The sequence below is a fragment of the Rhinolophus ferrumequinum genome, chromosome 18 (genome assembly GCF_004115265.2).
Source record: "Rhinolophus ferrumequinum isolate MPI-CBG mRhiFer1 chromosome 18, mRhiFer1_v1.p, whole genome shotgun sequence".
In the NCBI taxonomy this organism is placed as follows: domain Eukaryota; kingdom Metazoa; phylum Chordata; class Mammalia; order Chiroptera; family Rhinolophidae; genus Rhinolophus; species Rhinolophus ferrumequinum.
The window spans coordinates 1,364,386-1,385,681 of NC_046301.1; the positions used below are offsets into that span (position 1 = coordinate 1,364,386).

The window sequence follows — 21,296 nt, forward strand, 5'->3', positions numbered from 1 at the left end:
CTCAGCGCCTGTGAAATGCCACGGGAAGGGCCGGCCCTCTCCCACCCCTCCCTCAATCACGGTTCTTCCCATGCTCTTTGCACACACACCTTCAGCTCATTAGCCCATCGGCTTCCTCACAGCGAGAAAACCCTTCTCCTTCAATGACAGTCAAAATCCCTCATCCTCTGCCCAGTCAGCTGTCACAGTGGCCCTGTGGACTCTACTGGCCCTTTCAGACAGTGTCCCCCCCCCTGTAATTCCATGCCGTCCCTTAGTCACGCTCATCAAGCCTCATCCAGATTCTCTGCTGTGTGTCCCTTCCCACCAGCCTGTGAGAACTGTACCCCGTTCTCTTGCACACACTTCTTGCACACACGGGGGGCCTGTGTTGGGTGTCTATGGGATGACGGGGGCACCTACAGCTCCTAGGTGGGTGTGGGCATCGGGAAGGTGTGAACCTCAGCATCACACAGACAGATACAACCTGGGACACGACGGGGCACAGTTACTGCCACTAAAGTCACTCTCCCTCGAAAACGGGCTTTCCCAAGGTGTAGACTATTGTGACAGGACTTGGACGTGGAGAGACAGCGAAAGGTGCTGCCCAAAGAGGGGGATTTGGAGCGGACGTCTGAGTTACGGTCGCAGCTCCCGGATTAGCTAACTTCTCTGACAGTCTCCTCGCTCAGAAAATGGGGATGATAACCACACACATCACATAGTTGTTGGAAGAATTCAGTGAGGAAATGCACGTAAGTCATTAGAATATTAAGTACAGTAAATACTGAATCAGTGCTAATATAAAAAGTGAGAACAGGCTTCGGCACATTAAAAACAATGGGTGTCGACACGTGAGTGGGTGCCAGAGGTGGCTTGGATGGCACAGAAACTCTGTACCTGTCCCCCTCATGTGGCACCTTTGGATTTGTGGAATTTGTGATTCTCACAAAATGATTACGAGGTATCTTTTTCTAATTTTAGGCGGACGTTAATGAACCAGTTAGGTAAGGTGAAATGAAAGAGTACTTTGAGTCAAATTTGCATACACTTTTACAACACTTCAGGTATATGTCGTGTCCCACAAAACATGCACAGTTACCTGTGCGTGCGCACACATAAGGAAGCCACGGTCAGTTGTACACAAGTGTGCGCTTTGCACATCGACACTTAGTGTCTGGCTAAGGCTCACAGGCAACGCGAGCACTACTCACCCAGGAGCACCCAGTCGTCAGCAACAAAGTGGCTTCGAGTCCCACATCCCTGTGTCCTCCTGACACCAGTGTGGCCATCGTGCGAGAGGGTGGGGCCGGCACTGGGGAGGGACACAGTGCTGGACAGGATAGCGACAGAGCGGTGAGCGCCGTGAGGCATGAGACAGAGAGGAGCCAGGCAGCCCTGGGGAGGGCAGGAGGCCGTTCTGAGTGGGGGAGCTGGTCCTGACACAGGACAGGCGGAAGTCAGGCTCACAGCCCCAGAAGCAGCTCATGCTGAGCCAAGTAGAGAAGCTCAGGTCTTGAGGGCAAGTGACGCTGGAGCGTTCCAAGGGCCGTGTGGAGTATGGGGAGAGGGGCTGAGGGGCTCGGCCAGCGCGGGAGGGCCAGCAGGCGGGCCAGAGCCTAGAGCCCGGCCTGGATGCTGAGGCTGAATGAGGAGCCCCAGAGGGCTTGGACAAGGGCCCTGGCACACACCCTGCGATTAACAGCTTTGCTCTGCGCTCTGGGGACGAGGCAGTCTGTGGGGCCCGACCGGTGCGGCTCTCCAGTGCTGAGATGATGGAGCCTCGTCCAGCAGGCTTGCTGTGGAAATGGGGAGAAGACAGCGCTAACTGGGGAAGCAGAGCGGGCAGTCGTTACTTAGGAATTTGTTCATTCAACAGATATATAAAGGACCTACCACCACGGTGGGCACGCACTTGTGACATGTGACGGGACCGTCTCCTGACGTGACCGGGTGTTTCGTGCTCTGGAAAGTCACTTCCCAAACTGTCATCATGAGCCAATGCCCCTCCCATTGAGTCACTCTCACTCTGCCCCCTCAGAGATGGGCTGCTCCTTCAAAACCTAAGTCACTAATGCCTCAAGAGTCCTGAGAAACTGTACACACATGCAAAGAAGGGGTACACGCTGCTTCCAGTTTGGGGCAGTGGGATGCGTGTAAGTTTCTTTTTTATCTCTCTACAGAACCCGTGATGCCTGAAGTCTCTGAGTTTAGGAGCACGACATCTGAGCCCGTAGAACGTTCTACCTATGTAGGTTTGTTGCTCGAGCAGGTCATTAGGTGAACTACAGATGGACTTCTGAAAAGAAATCGCAGGAGGATGGCCATTTTCAAGTCACATCTTTTGTGCACATTTGAGTTGACTGTGTACCTGTGTGTGGAAGACACTGAGGTGCATATAATGACAGCTTCAGGAAGGAACGGCATTCCGCCACGTACACTCTATACTTTGAATGGCATCCCTGGATACCTTAAATTGTGTTAAAAGTGGCAACCACACATCAGGGAAACACTTCACGCTTGGAGTCTTATCTCTACGTTGTCTGAGCCAGTGTTTTCACACAGTGCCGACAGAGGCTGGCAGCCACAGGAACCCTCCGTGTACAGGCGCGTGACCTTGCTTCATGTCTCCTCTCTGGCTTTGCTAACGTCCCCACGGAGAGCTGACAGCACCTACTGTGCAGTGACGTGTGCAGGTCAGTGGGCGCTGACGTAGGGTCAGTGATGGAAGGTGCCAGGAGGCCCTTCCCCTGTGATGGCGAAGGAAACCCAGCTTGAGTTTTCCATTTAGTGTGCGGGGTTGGGTTTCTAAAATTTCTATTAAGTTCAACTCATTCATCCCAATTATCTGTAACTATGTAACAGCTGGAAAGGTCTTCCATTGTTCATATCATCCATTTTTATGTGCTAAACCCAGAGATTTCTCTATTTCTCCTTATTCATCATTGGCTCAAAACTCCCACGACAGTCAGTGTTGACTATAAGGTCTTATCAAAGTATGGACCTTCTGTTTCCAGCAAACCTCTATTAATGAAAAGTGAAAAGCCCTAAAGCCAGCAACGCTAACAACCAGAACAAAGACCTTTGATGAAAGCATCTGAGGTCCTTCGTTAGACAGCAAAACCCATTTAAAAGGCATTCCTGTCTGACCCAGCAAGTGTTGCACTTGACGACTCAATTTCTTCCACTGGAATAAAGGATGATGATGGAAATTTTGTCACTTAAACATACCTCAGAACACACAATAAAGTGACACAACCAAGAGCATTTTCAGAAGCAAGATATACAATGAATGAAAAACCTTTATGAAGAGAACGTCTTTCTCCCCTGATTTCTGTGTTCCCAGAGGGAGAAACTATCAACCAAAATCCAAACTGTAAACAAACCCAGAGTTTATGGGCTGCTAACACACCTCAAATGTCCTTTGATGATAAAAATGACATATACACATATAATTCTACTCTTTCAAATAAGAAGTATGTCCACACTATTTACATTTTCTCGGAAAAATCCACACACTTGCTTTTTGTCACATCTCATAGTATCTGTGTAACACAATAAGGGAACTAACATCCCCCACCCCATTTTATAGACAGAAATTCTGAAGCATAGGGGAATCGTGTGACTTTTTCTTTAGCATTTAGGAAGCCAGGAAAAATCCAACGAAACAAGCTTTCTGAGCTTTGGTTACTAGATAATACAGAACACGGCTGAGGCCCAGCTGACTTTCCACAGGAGGAAGGAACAGTGTGCCCTGCTTTCTTTCCTTCTTCCTGTTCTTGAGTCCTCCCCTCCCACCCCCTCTTCCTTTTCTTCCTTTTCTTTCCACATCCCCCTGGTTGCCTCTCCCTCCCGCCTCTTTCCTCCGCATCCCTAGTTCTCCTCCCTTTCCCTCCTCTTCTGCCACAGTTTACCAACCCCTGTGAAGCAGCACAGGGAACACACAAGAGGTCGGTCAGACGTTCCTTTAGTGAGCAAACCTCTGCGGAGCCACCAGCACAGGCCTGGGCGTGCATGCAGCACGGGCTGGGGTGGGGGTGGGGGGGCGGTACCCTAAACACTGGCGCCCCATGAGCAGGGGCACGCTGCTCCTCGTGCACACACTGCAGACGGAACCAAGCTACACCTGGGAGGCCGGGTGGGAAGGGAAGGTGCACTGGGACGAGGGATCACAGGGGGTGACGTGCGCCTGGCAGGGGGTACAAGTGCTGAGCAGAAGCAGGTGCACAGCAGGACCCACCTGAGGGTCAGCGAGAGCCACGAAGGAAGGCAGGGCCGTGGGCTCTGCTCCCTCCCTGGCTCTGACTTCTCCCTCCACAGCAGGGTAAGGGCACCCCAACTGCCCATGTGCCATCAGGACGCTCACGGCGCCAACCTCACCGCACCTACGACTTCATCTGCATCTTGCTCTTCTGTGAAACGCACACGCACAGTTCCCGCCTCTCTGTGAGGATGGGCCCCGCTCCACAGCTTCGGTCTCTCTCCGCTCTGACAGGAAGACCCTACCACGCACCCACCCCACCTGCACCGCCTCGCTCATCTCTGAACCCCACAGTCGCTCAGCTCGGTTCAAAGGTCAGCTCTGGCAGCATCCTGTGCATCCCTGGACCGAGGAGTACACAAAGCTCATGCACACAGCACGACTGCCTGAGAGTGAACTCATCTCCGTGAAAAGAACCCAAGCACGTGCAGAAGTAGGACGGCTCACGTGCAGACCGCAGTGGGCCTGCACACCAGCAGGAAATGGCACCGCATCACTCCTCAGGAACTAAGCACAGGCCCTCCAATCATTTTATCAATACTTTTTACATTTCAGACTAGATAAAGCTCAAAGAGAAATTCAACAAATAAATAACGCAAGCTAACTTTAGTGGCAGAACCCTTTTGGACAGAACCCTTATCTACTGATAAGACTATGGATGGAAATTATAAGACTTTTAATTTCTCCCTGAATACCAGCAAATTGGGTATTTACATATACTCCTTATATCAGCATACGAAGTCAGACAATTAAGTTCACGAACTCATCCTAGAAAAAGTGCTCCATACCTCAATGCTGAGTATCACTATGGTCACCTAAGTACTCCCCTTGGGAAGCTATGCACAGACACCACCACCTAGTCCACCCTTTAAAGCGGTTTTGGAACTCTTTTTCTGGAATGGCCATCAAAGCTGTTGTCATATTACCCTTGATGTCCTGAATGTCATCACAATGTCTTCTTTTCAATATTTCCTTTATCTTCAGGTAAAGAAAGAAGTCATTGGGGGCCAGATCAGGTGAGTAGGGAGGGTGTTCCAATGCAGTTATTTGTTTACTGGCTAAAAACTCCCTCACAGACAGTGCTGTGTGAGCTGGTGCATTGTCCTGATGCAAGAGCCATGAATTGTTGGTGAAAAGTTCAGGTCGTCTAACCTTTTCCCACAGCCTTTTCGGCACTTCCAAATAGTAAACTTGGTTAACTCTTTGCTCAGTTGGTACAAATTCATAGTGAATAATCCCTCTGATATCAAGAAAGTTTAGCAACATTGTTGCAACAAGTTCACGAACTTAATTGTCAGACCTCTATAAGCCACTAAGGGAAAAACTGAGACAAAATAGTCTGGTTTCCTGAAATACAAATATAGCAACACATTTTAGAACAGAGTTCATATTTTTATTTTTAAATATCTGACTCTGAGGAGTGACCAAGGGAAAATGAAGTAGGAATAAACAAAGTGAAATAAAGTAAAACGAGCCAAGATGGTTTTTCTGCTTCTCTGGATCTTAAAATTAAAAGAAACATGAGCATTGAGGAAAGAAATAAGATATATTGAGATATTTACATGTTATATAACCTGTGGAAAAGATAACAAAATTAATAATTTTGAACTCTACGGTGGGGTAAAAACACACAAACGAAAAAAAGCACAAATTTTCCATTTTAATCTTGTGGAGCCTAACCCCTCCCACCCTCACCCCCGCTTTCCTACCCACCAGCCCTCTGAGTCATAAACACTGATTCAGAGAGCTTTTTCCTTATTACTGTGCATTCACTGGTTTGGGTTCCAAACTACCCCTACGTAGCAAGAGGATCGTGTACCTGACATTTATATATTACAAGCCTCAAAATAGAGAGAAAAAAAGGTTTATGTGTTGACTAACATCCACAAAAATAGGAGGGTACATTTTCTGCTGCTGAAATTTACTCATGCTAAAGAGCTATTCCATCACCTTCCACAGCATGCTTTGGGAGAACTAAAGTATCTAGTTACACTAGATGAAATAGACTTCCCCGATAAAATATTGCGGCTTTCATTTATTTTTCTAGGGAAACAAAATAGAAAAAAAACAATGCATTTTATGATTTGTTCGTGGTGTAGAAATACACAGGAATGCGCATCATCTTCCATCTGGCCTGGAGCAGCCACTGCAGTAGGAAGCCATGTCCACACAGCAACTGCTTCTTCCTCTGTCTGCCCAGGAGACAGTTAGGTTTGGAGACCAAAGTGTCCTGTTGTGTGGCGCTGGCACAGCGCATTTGGACTTCTAAATGCTAGGTGATCCCACCATGGAAAATTAAAGGAAACCTATACCACCCCAAATTTAGGAAAAAGCCCGGTGTCTCCACATTCTCTAGATCCCTGAGCTAACTGAACCTGCCTCCCACAGTGACCAGAGAGACTGATTTCGCACACGGAGGACCCACGGATCTTAGGGGACTCCAGACCTCCCAGCCCCGGCCTTCCCTGCCACTCACTGCAACCCTGCAACTGGTGGCTCGGGTCTTTCCTAAAGGTCGGGCCTGCAAATCTTCAAGTTAAAACAAGCAGATAAAGGAAAGAAGACAGAGGTGACTGCGGCCTTTCAGTGAGAGTGTACAGACCTTTCCAGAACCCCTGCACCCTGCGGGGGTCCGGGCTCCTGGGGGCGAGGGGGCTTTCTCCCAGGCGCTAAGACCCCAGCTCCTGCAAAACTTAACTGCTTCCCAGTCCCGATCAGGGAAGAGGCAGATTTCCCTCTAGGAGACCAGTTAGAAGTTAATCTTTTAAAAATAAATGCTGCTGGGACATATCTACAAATCTCCTGTGATCCTAAGTTAGAAATAGTAATATATTAATTTATAAAGAAGTCCATTTTGGTGGAATATATAAACGCTCTGTTCCACATGGCATATTACCCGATTGTTTCCATTTTGTAGGATGCACAGCGTTTATAGGAAATCAAAATGAAAACCATCAGAGAATAGCTGGTGCCTTGATCAGTCAGGAATGATTCTTTATAATGTGCTCTAAACAGACCGGGCGGGGGTGGGATCCTTGCACTTTACTGTGCTGTGTGGCACGTGAGACACGTTTCTAAGAATTATCTGACATGGCTGGCTCTGCATTATTTCATCACTGGAAAGAACAGAAAGTTTGGTCCAGCTTATTTGACGCTGATGCTCCCCTACGCCCCACCCTGCCTTTTCTCCAATCTGTCTGCAGAGCCAGCACTAATCTGTAAGTCCAACACCTGCGGCTCGACTCCATGAGCTGGAGTTCAGAGATTGATATCCACGGAGCAGGGAAGCTCATTAGGCAGCCTGGATGGATGCAGTTGAGCTGCCAGCATGCGGAGACGTATGCATCCTTACCCTTCCATTATACCCTTCTGTCAACTTCAAGTACGCTGCTCTGCCAAGCACATATTTCTTGTTCTCCTGAATTTGCGGTGAGCCCACAGGATGGGGTTGGCGGGTGCAGGTGCTGCTCTGAACTTTGGAACTCATAGTAGATTTCCTGGCTCCGGGATGGCCTTTTTAAAGCATTCTAGAATCTAAGCATCTTTTAAAAAGGCAACTTAGAAAGTTCTGTTTTCATATTGTTCTTTGTGTAGCAGAAAATTAAAATGAGTTAGGGAAAAACTTCCATCCAGTAGGGCTCATTCATTCTGAGCTATTAGCCACTGGGGACACCTCCTGATAAGCCTCCAGACACCTCACGGCTGTCAGCGGCTGCAGATTTTACAGGGCAGAGTCTGGACTTGAATGATGGCGGCTTACCTGGTATAAGCCGCTTCACCTCATACATGATTAAATTATATTTCTTCCTGTCTGAACAAAGATTATATTGAGAATACAGGAAGGATTTGGCACCAGGGAAATACATGTTAGTACCCGGCAGTGTGGAACGGCACAGGAAAATATCAGTGTGTGATGAGGTCATGATGGAACCGATGAAAATGAAGACGGAGTCACCTGAATGTTAAGTGGGCACACGCCTAGCTACCCTTTTGAAATGCCATTCAAATGGCCCTCCTGTCATTTCATTTTCAATTGTGTGATTCATTTGGGCAGAATAATTTGGTATCCAAGGAAATCAAGAAACGCCGTTGCCTGCAGTTTGCTAAATTAAAGATCAAATACAGACGGAAACAGTTCATATGTGCGTCAAGATGTGAAAATATATTCCAATTTGCATTCTCTGTTGTATGGCAGATTAGAAAATAATGACACCTTAAAACGTGTAAAACTATGAATACAGGGTACCAGCTAGAGTCACATTAAAGTAAAAAACAACACTGAAAATGTGTACAGAAAACATCACAGAGACTTTTGAGCACAAAGAATACAGGTCTATTCTAGAGGGGGCAACACAAAACAATGTATGTGGGTCCTGACACTGGAAGCTGGACAAAGATGCAAACATGGCCTTTTCTGGTGGGGCGCGTGCCTGGGTGCAGGGCGGAGTGGTGGGGGCTGCAGACTGGCGCTCAAGGTTAGCCTATCCAGTCCCCTTCCTTCAGACAAATGGGCTCCCACGGGGCCAACGAGGGACTGACTGCTTATGGATACTGTTTAAAGTGCTCCAGAGGGACACTCCAGGACATCCCCCGCCCATACACTTTTCAGCCTTTATCAGCCTCAGAGGATGCTTACATCCAAATGAATCCAGAAAACCAGTGATTCAAAATGGTGCTGTGAAATCAGCCAATAATATTTCTTTTCGTAGACTCACGATGGCCATTTTTTCTCCTCTACTTCCCTCAACTCATCTGCCCCTGAGTCTCTTCCCATTTTATCCTGTCCTTTCATTTTTATACTTGTTAGGCCAGCCGTTTCCTCCTCTCCTCTGACCTTATATTCACAGAGTCAAACCACCCTATAATGTTGGCTTGTAATATTTTAAATTAAACCTACTTCATATATTTCTGTTTCACAGTGAAAGAGGTACACCCAGGTCTAAGTGGAGCAGAAGACAATACAGACTCAGCGTCAGATATTAAAAGTAATCGATTCCACATTCTCACAGAATTTGTTGGGACAACTTCAATGAGAAGGAACGTACGTCATGATGCAGCCTGTACGATTTCCTGGCAGATCTAATCTACTCTGGCATAATATGTATCCTTATTTAACGCTGCAATTACACCACTATTTTCTGTGAAAACAACGGTGGGGTTTTCATTATTCCCTGTTAAATTTCGTCTTGCTAGATGTGGTGATAAGAGAAACTGGGCGTTGACATTACCGTGTGGGGTGCCTCGTGTCACCAGCAGCTCTGTGTCAAGCTGTCTGCACCCTTACTCATCCCTCTGTCAATGTACAAAACCCAGAACCACGGACAGAAACCCACAGATCATTAGAGGCCCACAGAGAAAATCTCCGCAAGAGAAGCGCCAGCGCACACGACATCTGCAGTGTATCCATGATATGAAAATGTACATCACTCATGGAAAAAAAGGAAGTTTGATTGGCCTTTTACCTTCAGAGTTTACGCCAACACTAACGATCACGTATCCTACTCTCCAGTCCAGGCAGACATCGCTTTCCACCTTCCGAGCTGGAATAGTAGGTAGAGGAAAGGGTCCTCTCTGCATGGCTGCATGGATGCTGAATGCTTCCCACTGAAAACGTGCAACCCCAAGCAACTTTGGTACCTGAAATGATGTGATCACAGACCTGTCCCTTGGGAACTGGGTCTTAGAAAGTATTCTTTAGCGTTTGCATATTAATTAAGTCATAGCGATAACAACCTTCCTGTCAACGAATGTACAGCTTTTTCCTTCAGCATGGCTTATCGACAGAGTAAGGAGAAGAAACTACTCTGACAAAGATTTAAGCGAGGGTTGGAGAAAAGCCCAGAGAAGAGGAGAAAGCTGAGGTCACAGTAGATTTTCCTGTTTTCTCTTTTCCTCACTCATGTCCTGCAGGCTCATTCCTTGCCAGACTTGCCAGAACCATCTAACTTGGAAGAATAATTAATCAGGCAGCCTGGACACTCCTCTTCCCCACATTGGGGCACTGGGTTCTGCTCACAGCCCATCGCCTGTGGTACCGCCTGTACGTAATGGGACACATGTACCAAAATGTTCAAGTTCACACCGTTTTATTGCATTCACTTCCACTGTCTCCCACATTGAGTTCGTCCTCAGGTGTGAGGGTTAATTTCATGCGTCTGCTTGACTGGGTCCCAGGGTGCCCAGATATGTGCTCAAACATTATTATTCTGAGCATGTCCATAAGGGTGTTTGAGCACCAACAACTGAATTGTCCGACTGAGCAAGCAGGCTGCCCTGCCCCACGGGGATGGCCCTCACAGAACACAACGCTGACCTTCCTGGTTGCCTAGGAACTGGGCTATTGGTTTCTTCTGGCCTTCGAACTTGAACTGAAACGGCTTCTTCCTGGGTCTCCAGCCCGCCAGCCTGGGACTGGGATCACACCTTCAGCTCTCCTGGGTCTCGGGCCTCGGACCTGTACTGGAATTATACCACTGGTCTCCCTGAGGCTCCAGCGTGCCGACCTCCATAATCCCACGAGCAAATTCCTTCTAAGAAATCCCTCGCTCTCCCCGTCCTACTGCTTCTGTTTCCCTGAGAACCCTGACCGATACACCCACACAGCTCCAGGCTAAGCCCCGTTTTGACCTGGGTCCCCTGATGCTGCCTGCAACCGTCTCCTCAGAGAGCTGCGTGGCACCCACCTAGATGGCCGATGGTGGTACACGTCTGTTTTGAGCAATCCTGGCTCCTGTCCCATTGCTTTGTGGACCGCCATCTGCCCAATCCAGACTTATTACCAGACTTGGGGAGTCTCATGTCACCCACACTAGTGACAGGCTCTGGCACTGCTATGTCTGTTGGGGTCTCTCTCCTGGACTCAAGCACCAATGCCCGAGTTCACCATCAATCTCCAGTGATAAAGTACAGTTCGTGATTGGATAAGAGAAGCCTCCCGAGCACCTCCCTCCCCCGCACTGCTCCTTTCCACCTGCATTTCAGATTAATCTGTGGCCATGACAAGCTTTTTCAGTGAGGTTAACAGCACTTGGTGTTATTAGTTCACAATAAGCGCTGAAAAGAGAAATGCTAAATAATTTTCTACCTTATAGAAAGGACCCATCGGAAAGATGCTTTGTGAGGGGTACTGAATCCAGGGATAAGCAGTCAGATCAGATTAGACTGGCATCCAGTAGCCAACAGCAGTGGCCACGAGGCCTGAAGGACAGGGGTTTAGGGAGGAGTGTTCAGTGTCCCAACCTGCCCACTCCCCTGAGCGGGGACGAGGGCACGTCCAGGGCCGGGAGTGTGGCCCCAGAATGGACACGGTGTGAGGATGGGCCCTGGCCTCCGGGGAGACCAAATCCTCAGTGAGTGAGCGGAGGGGAGAAGAGGACAGTTCCCCCATTTGCTTTCATTTACAGTCACACGCAGACTTCAATTTCCGAAATTTATTTTTAGAATGTTCTTGATGTCTCCTAATTGTCAATAAGCTTGAATTATATACAACAAATTGGAACGTGTCGGATTTACAAGCAGAGAATACTTGGAGGCACGCTGAAAGCTGCCTAGTTCCACAAGCTTCTTTTACAGGAGAGCACGCAAGTCCTGAGAAGTAGTTTCTTGCTAAAGGCCACTGAGCATCCCAGCTCCCCAGTCCTGGGCCCCCCAACACAGCAGGCTTTGTTTTGTTTGGACTAGCTGGGCAGGTTGAGAGGAAGGCTTTGGATTACTTAGATAAAGCATCTCTACCCCCACTCCCCACCCCTCCAATCCAAGTTACAAGTTTTCATCTTTACACAATGTAGGTTTTTCTTTAATTTCTTCAGGAATTAAAATACTGTACATAATTTGTTTTACACATCGCTGGAGCTTCCCCCCAGACAACTGAGCTGCAGTTCTGGTTAAAGCATGAGTGATTTTCTCTGAGAATGAACATTTCTCACTGTAAACATGGGGGCACTGGGTGTAGAGAAGATGTGCTTCTCTACAACGTCATGGGTGGAGTCTTCCTGGGAGAAAAGTCAGAAGGCTGAAATGACCCCAACACTGTCCAGTGATGACATCCCCCCTCGCACTGCTACACTGTCCCACATAGAACAGGAAATGAAACTGCAAGCGTTCAAAGCGGAAAGGAAACGATTAATGAAAAAAAAAGGGGGCCAATTCTCTATCTTTGAATCCAAATAAAATTAGTGGAGAATTTTAGAATAGGCCCTGGATGACGCTCGTTTACAAAGCTGACAGTACTCAGCTGCGTGTGTGGAATGCAGTCTAGCAAAGAGATCACTTCCAGAGAATGAATGACATAAGTGGGCCCACTGAGTCTGGGGCCAGAAGCAAACTCAGCTTGCGGACAAAGTACATACCACCAATGTCACCGAAGGCTAATTTCGGGCCAGACAACAGCATATCTTACTACGTAGTAATGTCTTACTACGATTCAAGAGCAGAAGCCAATGGAGACTCACTGTTACGTTTAGTTGTTCTCTTCAGCACAGGCTTTCTAACAAATCTGTGTTCTCCTTGACTTAAGATCATCAGGGAATTGAATAATTCGGAGACACAGTCTAATTTCTCTCACGGAGGGCTAGCATTTACCGACTATTCTTGTGAAAGAGCTGAGAATAGAAACAAAATGAAACACGTATTTGAAAATTCTGATGTTACTGTATAAAGCATAAATAGAATACATACTGGGTTTAGAAGGACTGTGAGGAAAAGTTCGCCTCCTCTGATGCTCTTGTCCAGTTCTTGGGGTCCGCCGGGGTACTCCTTGTAGAAAATGGTGTGGGTGAACAGCCCGCAGGTCTGTCGTGGGAGGACCTGTGGAAGGGAGAGCGGCGGCTGACAGAACTTCCTTAACCTGCACCCACTCCCTCTGACTTCTGGTCTGCATATCAAGTCTCCTTGGTTGCTGAAGCCAAAATCTTATTGTGATCAAGATTTGATGACAGTGTGCAATTATGTAAATATTACAGGAGTTGTCACATCAAAACTATAGCTGTTGTTACATGTCATTGAGTCAGCTGTGAATCCTGGCGGCCCCACGAGTGAGTGACGTCCCGTGTCCTGTCCTCACAGCCCTGCTCGGCTCCTGGGGACTCAGCCTGTGGCCCTTTAATGGAGTCCGTCCATCTCATGTCTGGTCTCCCTCTTTCCCGCTGCTGCCTTGTATTTCCCCAGTTTTACTGTCCTTTCCAGGGTGCCCTGTCTTGTCACCAGGTGCCCGAGAGAGGACAGCTTCGGAGCTGTCATTTTGCCTCCAGCCGTGTGTCAGGCTTAGTTTGCTCCAGGACCCATGGGTTGGCCTTCCTGTTATACATGGGTTAAAGCATCTGACTCAGCTCTGTAAATCTCACCCAGCAGCTGAATTATGCTAAAGGACTGGCACAAAACAAAAGCTTTCTTAGGGTTAATTTAAGTCAAATATGGAGAGTCTCCAAGGGTACATCCCATTCTTACGCCATCACACCCCTTGCTTCTGAAGTTCAGTCTGGCTTGGATCTCAGGTTCTGAGACTCAAACAATCAGTTTCCACACCCTCCTTCACCTTGCTTTGTTTTTATTACACTCTGAATTGAAATTTTAATCACAGTAGTAGTTAAATCATCTAATGACTGCTTTTGGCATATTCTGTGGTTAATTCTGTTGTAAATCTGAATGTTCAACAGAGAAAACAAATAAGTAATTTTATTCCAAGAACTTATTTTGAATAATACACTACTTATCGTCTAATGGAAAAATTCATCCAATTGCACAGGTGGCTATAATTTTATTTATTCTTTGCTTAATTTTCATAATAGTTTGTATGAAATGCAAGGTAAATGAATGCATGTAATATCAGTTTAATGGAATGCTTTTATTTCATAATATGTCAAGTGGTCATGCAACCCTGGGGAAAACTGGGTACTTTCGCTCTGATTTGGAATTATGTGAGCGACACTTTTTCTACCGCCTGCCTTTCCATGAATATCAATACCACCATTTGCATTAGCAATCGCTCCATTTATATCTGAGGCTTCTTTAAGTCTTCCAATTTACAATAAAATATTAAAGTTTTACGATTAATGAATATTGAGTGCTATTGTTTTTCCTTTGGTTTTGGAAAGTGAATAGACAGACAGGCAGACTGACAGGTAGATATTTTTAACATCAATCTTAATAACGGATTGGGAAAATGTAAATACTTAAGGTGGGAGAACAGTTTGTAAACCTTTGCTACAATCTAGGCGACTGATGATGAAAATATGATCTAAGGCACTGCAAGTGGGATGGACATTTTAAGATGGGTTATTTTATTTCAAAGTAAAGAATACTATTTTTTTCTCTTTAAGGAAGAATTATAAGTTTTCATTTAAAATTCATTTGGTTTACTCTCATACAAAAGAACTGATACATTGTTCTTACAGCTGATTATTATTTTTTCAATTAATATATACGAGTGTGTGCTGTGCATGTGTGTGTGTGTGTGTGTGTATGTGAAAAATATACGCCTCCTTTTTGTAGTAGGCGAGGAAAAGAAAAATGAAAAACAATAGCATCCTAAGGTATTCTTGAGCATCTGGGAGTCAAAATAAAGTGAGTGGAGGAATTTAGCTCTCAAGATGCTATTTGATAGATTTTGTTGACAGTGTAGAGACTTGTGAGGTGTTCTCTTAATTTACGAACCCACACTTTGCCTAGAAAATTCTCAATAAAACCACCCAAGAAACAGACACAGGAACGCTCCCCAGAAGCCTAGGCTCCCCAGACCAGGCTTCCATGCGGAACTGCAGGGGGCGATATGCGAAACTCTTTCCCAACATTTCCAGCTTGTCTGGGATTTGACACCCCCTCCACCCGCAGCTTAAGAAGCAAGCCCGGAGCCACACAACGTGTTACCCTGTGGCCGGTCACCACTAGGAGCGGATGGTGCTCGTGTGAAGGGAGTTGAAGCGACGTGCGTGTCACGCCCCGTCCACACAGCGGCGTGCACTCACCATGACGCTGTTGTAAATGAAGCCCTTCCGGTGCCTCGCGGGTTTCAGGTGGGGGTACTCCTCGGTGCTGGTGACCTGGATGCCCCAGACCTTCTTCCAGGCCTCGTACAGCTGGCCGTGGACCGGGTACACGCCGGAGTGGTGCGGGGCCACCGCGTAGCCCATGTGCGTGGGGATGCCGTGCTCCTGCGAGAAAGCCAGCACATCACAGGGACGGGGTCAGTGGAATTCAGTTATAGTTGTTGTCACAGCCTCTACTTAGGACACACTGAATTCTACGACTCGTGTGAGAAATACAAAAACTGACAGAGGTTTTTGTCTTCCAGCAGCACATGAGCTCACACAGTTCTGATGGTAAATGCTTTGGGCACGTGGTGCGGGGGTGGGGTTAATTCTGAATTCTGAATACAGAAAACTGGGGGGAAGATAGGAAGGGACAGGGCCCTTCCTCAGATAGATTGGGAAGAAAGTGTTACTTGAGCAAGTGCCCACATGTGAGATGGAAGAGCAGTGAGTGTGTGTGTGTGTGTGTGAGCGGATGTGTGTGAGTATATGTGCATGAGAGTGTGCGTGTGTGTGTGTGTCTATGATGTTGAAGACAACCAGAAAGGTAAGTATGAACCGTAAAGTGAGGAGCTTTAACTGCTCATCTGAGGGGTTGCAATTAATTCTGTGAACAGTGTAGACGAGGGTGCTCTCTGAGCGTGAAGGCCGTTCATGCTCCGTGACCCAGTGACACGTGAGGAAGCATGGGGCGGGGGGCTGTGTACCAGGAAGCTACTGCAATGGTGCGGTGACAGGAACACAGCACCGAGTTGACGAGGTGGCCAGACAGCCAGGGATAAGTGCCACCCGAGGCCCAGTGATGCTTTACACAGCAAGTGTGGGAACAGCAAGCATTGAGCAGCTCCATTTATTTTTATAAAGCATACACTTTACATGAGACATTTGCTTTGGGTAAACAGTCTATTTTAAAGGAAACAGGTATAAATTCAAAACAAGAATATGAACAAAAGTGTCAAAGAACAGTGTTATATTGCAAGGTTCATGCTATAGAGCTACCATTTTCTAATTTCTGCATCTTTCCATTTCTCCCTTTAAATGCTAATCAGCTTTAGAAAGACTTGCTGAAGGATTGACTCTCATCCACGGAGGTTATGCATGACAATGGGAGCTGACCGAATCAGCACACAGAGCAGGGACTGCTGACCGCTGCGGTTGATGTCGTCTATTACACGGCACGCACCGCAGAATAGCTCATTCTGGAGGGATATGCGAGACCACAGAGCCACTCCGCCTGGGTAACGGCCACATTCGGTGCAGAAGACGGGCCCTAAATGCCCTTCTTTCATGGGACGACCCTCACGTGTAGCACAATTCCCCTCTTCAGCAAGACTCTGGATCTTCTCACACTTACGACAACGAGCGACTCTGTAGAGACTGAGCTTTGAAGGCCGTGCTGGGGAATGGGCTGGAGTCTTCTGTGAGGCGCTGGGCAAGCTCATTTCCTGGCGTGTGCTGACAGAACCTCCTTCTCCAGGAGTGTGTGCTTTCTGCTCAAGGCAAGGTCGGAAAGTCTTTGGAGGCTGCCAGAGGGGCCGGCCACTCCTGTCCCTGACACGTCACTCGGGCGTGGACTGGAAACGTGCCAGGGCTCTCAGGTGAGTTCCATGCGGCCCAGTGAATTGTCACAGAGTGTTCTGAGGACGAGTGTCATCAGGACCTGAGATGTGAGCCACGAGGGAGACACAGAAGAACTTCCTCATGAGAGACACCTGGAGGCAAAGGCGCCAGCTGCCGGGTGCGGACGGAGGCGTGTGACCACTGCCAGACGGGAAACAGCCTGTTAGGCCTCCTCACGCTCTCAGTGACCCACATGGGGGTTTGTAAGAGTCTTCTCCCAGGAGTAGAAGGTGCCCGGATGCTAACAGTCTGCACTAATCCCCTGCAGCCCTCACTTCCCGTCTCCGGGGCCTAGGACACTCAATACGCATGTGAGTGTCCTAGAAACAAGGAGATGAACAGAAAATCAGGCAGAGAATTGAAATATCAGACAACTGTGTCTTTTCAGGAAAAAAAAAAAAAGGCATTTCATGTTTGACAGGTAGTAAAGTGAATTGTAGAACTTTCATGAAAAACCAGAAGGTAAAAAGCAATTGATTTGGTGAGTACGAAGGAAAGGGCAGTAAAAGGATTTTATTATATTTATTGATTTTTGGGACTCAGTGTTATACTGCTCATAAGGTCATCTTATCACACTGACAACCGCAGCTCAATCAAAACAGTAAATCACACTAGATAATTATGGGTTTATGCTTTTCCAATTGAAATGGTAACACAGAATGAAAAGTAATTCCCCGGAAACTCCTTTCCTGTCATCAGGGGCTTGCTGTACTAGAAACCTTCATCTTTTACTGTGCAGAGCTTAAGACCTACTTCACACAGACTGGCCCGCTGAAAAGTGAACTGGGCATCCTACCCACACGGCATCACGAAATGATAAGATCTGAAAGCCTTTCTAATGCGAATATAGGAAGCATTTGAAATCATAAAGATAGACATAAACAATGACAGGATGAACTAATTCAGATATGGCTTTTTGTTATGTATTAGAACAGTGTTTCTCACAGGATCTAGGAAATTCTATGATATATTATGACACAACACCACAAATATTTACAGGGGAGTTTAACGTGATCCAATTTTCCCAGGCACATTAAATTCCCAGTTGATTGGAAAATGAGCTAAAGTGGTGATGTACAGACTGTATAAAAGTAGGGTCACCATTTTTCAAAAAGTAGAACAAAATATACTGAGCGCTAAAGCCCTCAGTGCACCTGACGTGGTGCGTCTAATCCTTCTCTGACCATTCCCACAGATCGTGTCTGTGTAACTGCGTAGTTAGTACCTGGTCTCCGAGATGTGTTTTTACACTCATGTGTGTTTACAAAGTCTTCTTGGGGAGACCTTGATTACCGTGGGAGGCCTGGACGTCACTACCCATGTGGAAACTGAGGCTCAGGGAGGGGACATGACTTGCTCGTGTTCACAGGTGTTGAGCTGGAATTTACCCAAAGTTCTCCTTCAGAATCACAGATGGTGGCATTGCTTTTCCAACAACTTGCTACCAGTGGGACCTGAGTTCATGACAAAAGGGAATCGATTGTAATGCATATTTCTGAACCAGTCCTCGTGTACTCTCTAGTTTTACTTGGAGAGGTTATAAAGCAAAATTCTCCATTTCCCAAACTCCTCTGCAGTTGTCATTTTTGATGCAAACAAGGTTCGGCCAATGAGAAGGCTTCAGACAGATCTCAGAAAGTGGTTGCTGGGCAGAAACTGGCATCAGCAGCTCCTGGTTCCCGGCGCCGACACGCACGACCTTGAGATCAGGCAGTGTCAGAAGCAGCACTCGGCGCCCGCTGGCACGGCAGTGGCAGCAGTGGGAACTTACTGCTTTTGCCAGGGTTCAGGTGGCAGCTTCAGGAGTGGTCGCTCCCCAGGGGACCCATTCCATCTGGCTCTGTGTCCCCAGAGGAGTACAGCCTGGAACCTGCTCCATCAGCCCTTCCAAGGATTTTGGAAGCACTTACACCACTGAGGACATACTCTCTCTGTTGAAAGCAATTCCAAGTGGCTTTGGTTCCTAGCATGGAAACCTGGCTGGTGCAGGTGGTCTTGGCCCCTTTCTGATAAATTTAAAGGGCGTAATGGTCCAGGCGAGATGTTAGTGGTTTGAATTCCAGGAGAACAGAGGAAGACTTTGCTGAAGCACTACCCAGTATTTGAACAAGAAAACTCATTGATAGATGGAAACACCCACCCATCTAGCTGGACACTAGCATGTTACACAAAGGACTGTTAGATTGTATGTGCTGGTCACCCAATGCCTAGTGTACAGAGGAAATAAATAGGAGACTTGTTTATTTAAATAATAAATGCCGCAGGTATCTGGCACAGGTAACACTGTGGTGAAACCACATAAAACAGGCAACATAAAGAAAGAAGGGGGTGAACTGCATTAAAATAACTTTGCTCTAATGGATCACGGTTGGTGGCACAAGCACCTCTGGACCAACATGCATCTCAACAGCCCTTCATGAGGATAACCACGTCCTAACAAATCGTCAGTGATCTGCAGGCGTCACCTGCACAGGTGAAAAGCACCACAGGAGAGCGTGAGCAGCACTCTGATGCTGCATGGTGTAGTCCTTTTTAGAAGACCTGGCACACCATAGGCAGCCAGAGAAACAAGGAGAAGATGGGAGCTGGGAGGGCTGGGCTGATGGACAGGGGACATTCCCTGGGTCTCCTGCAAGCAGCTGCACAGAAACCTGAAGGGTGATGGACGTCTTGAGAGGAGAGGAGGAAGCGCAGACAAGAGGCATTGCTCATTATTAGGAGCTCGTGTCTGCACTCAGGAGACATGGCTGTGGAAGCAGCCCATCACACATGTGGGATGTTTTCTCTCTCTCTCCAGTGCTCAGCAGTGTGCCTGGGGCATTGCTGGGGTACAATACGTATTATCTAAAGGAAATACTACATAAGAATGTCATTAATAAATCCACTGTCGATGCGTAATACATGAATATAAAAGAGGAGTACTGAAATGCTGGTTGCATAAATGAGTGCCCTTGTAGCCAAAAGCTAACCCAGTAAACAGTATGCATTTGAACTGAAAGTCTTGGTTTGTCCTAAATACACAACTCCCAGGGAGCGACTCAGGAGCGACGACACTGGTCTCATTATCTATTTTTCCTTCTAATAAGGACTTGGGATAGTATCGTGAACTCAGAATGATCCTAGGATCAGCGATTTTTCACTGTGTTTTGGGAACTGAAATTGTCTTCTGTTCTCGTAAGTGAAGAAAGCAATGACTATGTGACCTGGAAATTGGCTGGGTCAGTCCGCGCACCGCTCAGACTGAAGCCCAGTAAGTGGTGACAAATCCCGGAGAGCCCTGTGTTACAAATGGATTTTTCTTTTGAAAAAGAAATAGCAAAGCAATGGCACTGCTTCTAGAGCATGAAATTCCGGCAGCCGAGATGTTCCTTTAATATTCTTGACCTGCCGAACGTCTACTTTCTGCCTGAAGGGAACTAACAGAAAACTAAGTAAGTCTCATTCCCACTGTACAAAATGTGGTGGCGTAGGCACATGTATCGCTAGTTTATTTTTTGGCCAGAATTCTTACTTTATTGACAATCTAGATGTGCCAGGGGCCATTCTAGGTGCCAAGGAAAGAGCATTGAACACAACAGACAGGTGGGAGTATATGTGTTAGTGGAGTGGGACCAAGGTGACATGAAATTAGTAGGTAACTTGTGGAATGCATTAGAAGGTGCTGTGGAGCTATGGAGAAAAACAGAGCGAGACAGGGAGAAGAACGGAGGGGGATGGGTTGCAATGTTACGTAGGTCATTCACTGAGGGGTCATGGAGAAGGGGGTGTTTTGAGTCCAGGTGGGACGATGTGGGGGACTAAGCCACATGGACAGAGTGGGGAAGACCATTCCAGGCGGAGAGGGCAGTGCATACACTGTCCTCAATTGAAAGTACCTCAGACATATTTGAGGAAGACTAAGAATTCAGTTGTTTGTGGACAAAGCAGCCAACAGGGGCGGGAACATCAATAGACAATGTCAGGAGGCAGGGATGCCACAAATGGTCTCACCAGTTACCTAATGACAACCGCAGGGGGCGCCACTCACACCCAGTAGGCTTCCACAGAGGCCGAGCCAGCAGCATCCCGGAGGAGAGGCACAGTGCAGGCTGTTTAGGTCCCCATAGGTCCCTGTGATGACGCTGGTATTTACCCTGAGTGAGATGCAGAGCTAGCATTATAGAAGAAAATTCTGGCAGCTCTGGAGAGCTGGCTGAAAGGAGGTAGGAGGCAGCTAGGAGCCAGTTGACAAGTTACTGACACAGTCTCCTGAGAGCTAACGATCGCTTGGACAGGGTGGGGCCGGCGCCGCTGGTGAGAAGTGGTCTTACTCTAAACGGGGGTGAAGGTGGAGACACAGCAGCTTCAGTGATGGCAGGTTGCACACAGAACATGAGAACTAGGACAGACTTCCTGCCAAATGAGACTGGGGA

General features: G+C 47.3%; 1 protein-coding gene across 1 annotated transcript in view; it reads right to left on the reverse strand.

Moving 5' to 3' along the window:
- Positions 1 to 21,296, reverse strand: part of NDST4 (N-deacetylase and N-sulfotransferase 4) — a 196,328-nt gene that overhangs the window by 63,104 nt on the left and 111,928 nt on the right. The window contains exons 6-7 of the mRNA XM_033133341.1: positions 15,202 to 15,387; positions 12,917 to 13,045 (exon numbers count right to left, since the gene is read on the reverse strand). Coding sequence (XP_032989232.1) covers positions 12,917 to 13,045; positions 15,202 to 15,387 — 315 coding nt within the window. The remainder of the gene's footprint in view (positions 1 to 12,916; positions 13,046 to 15,201; positions 15,388 to 21,296) is intronic.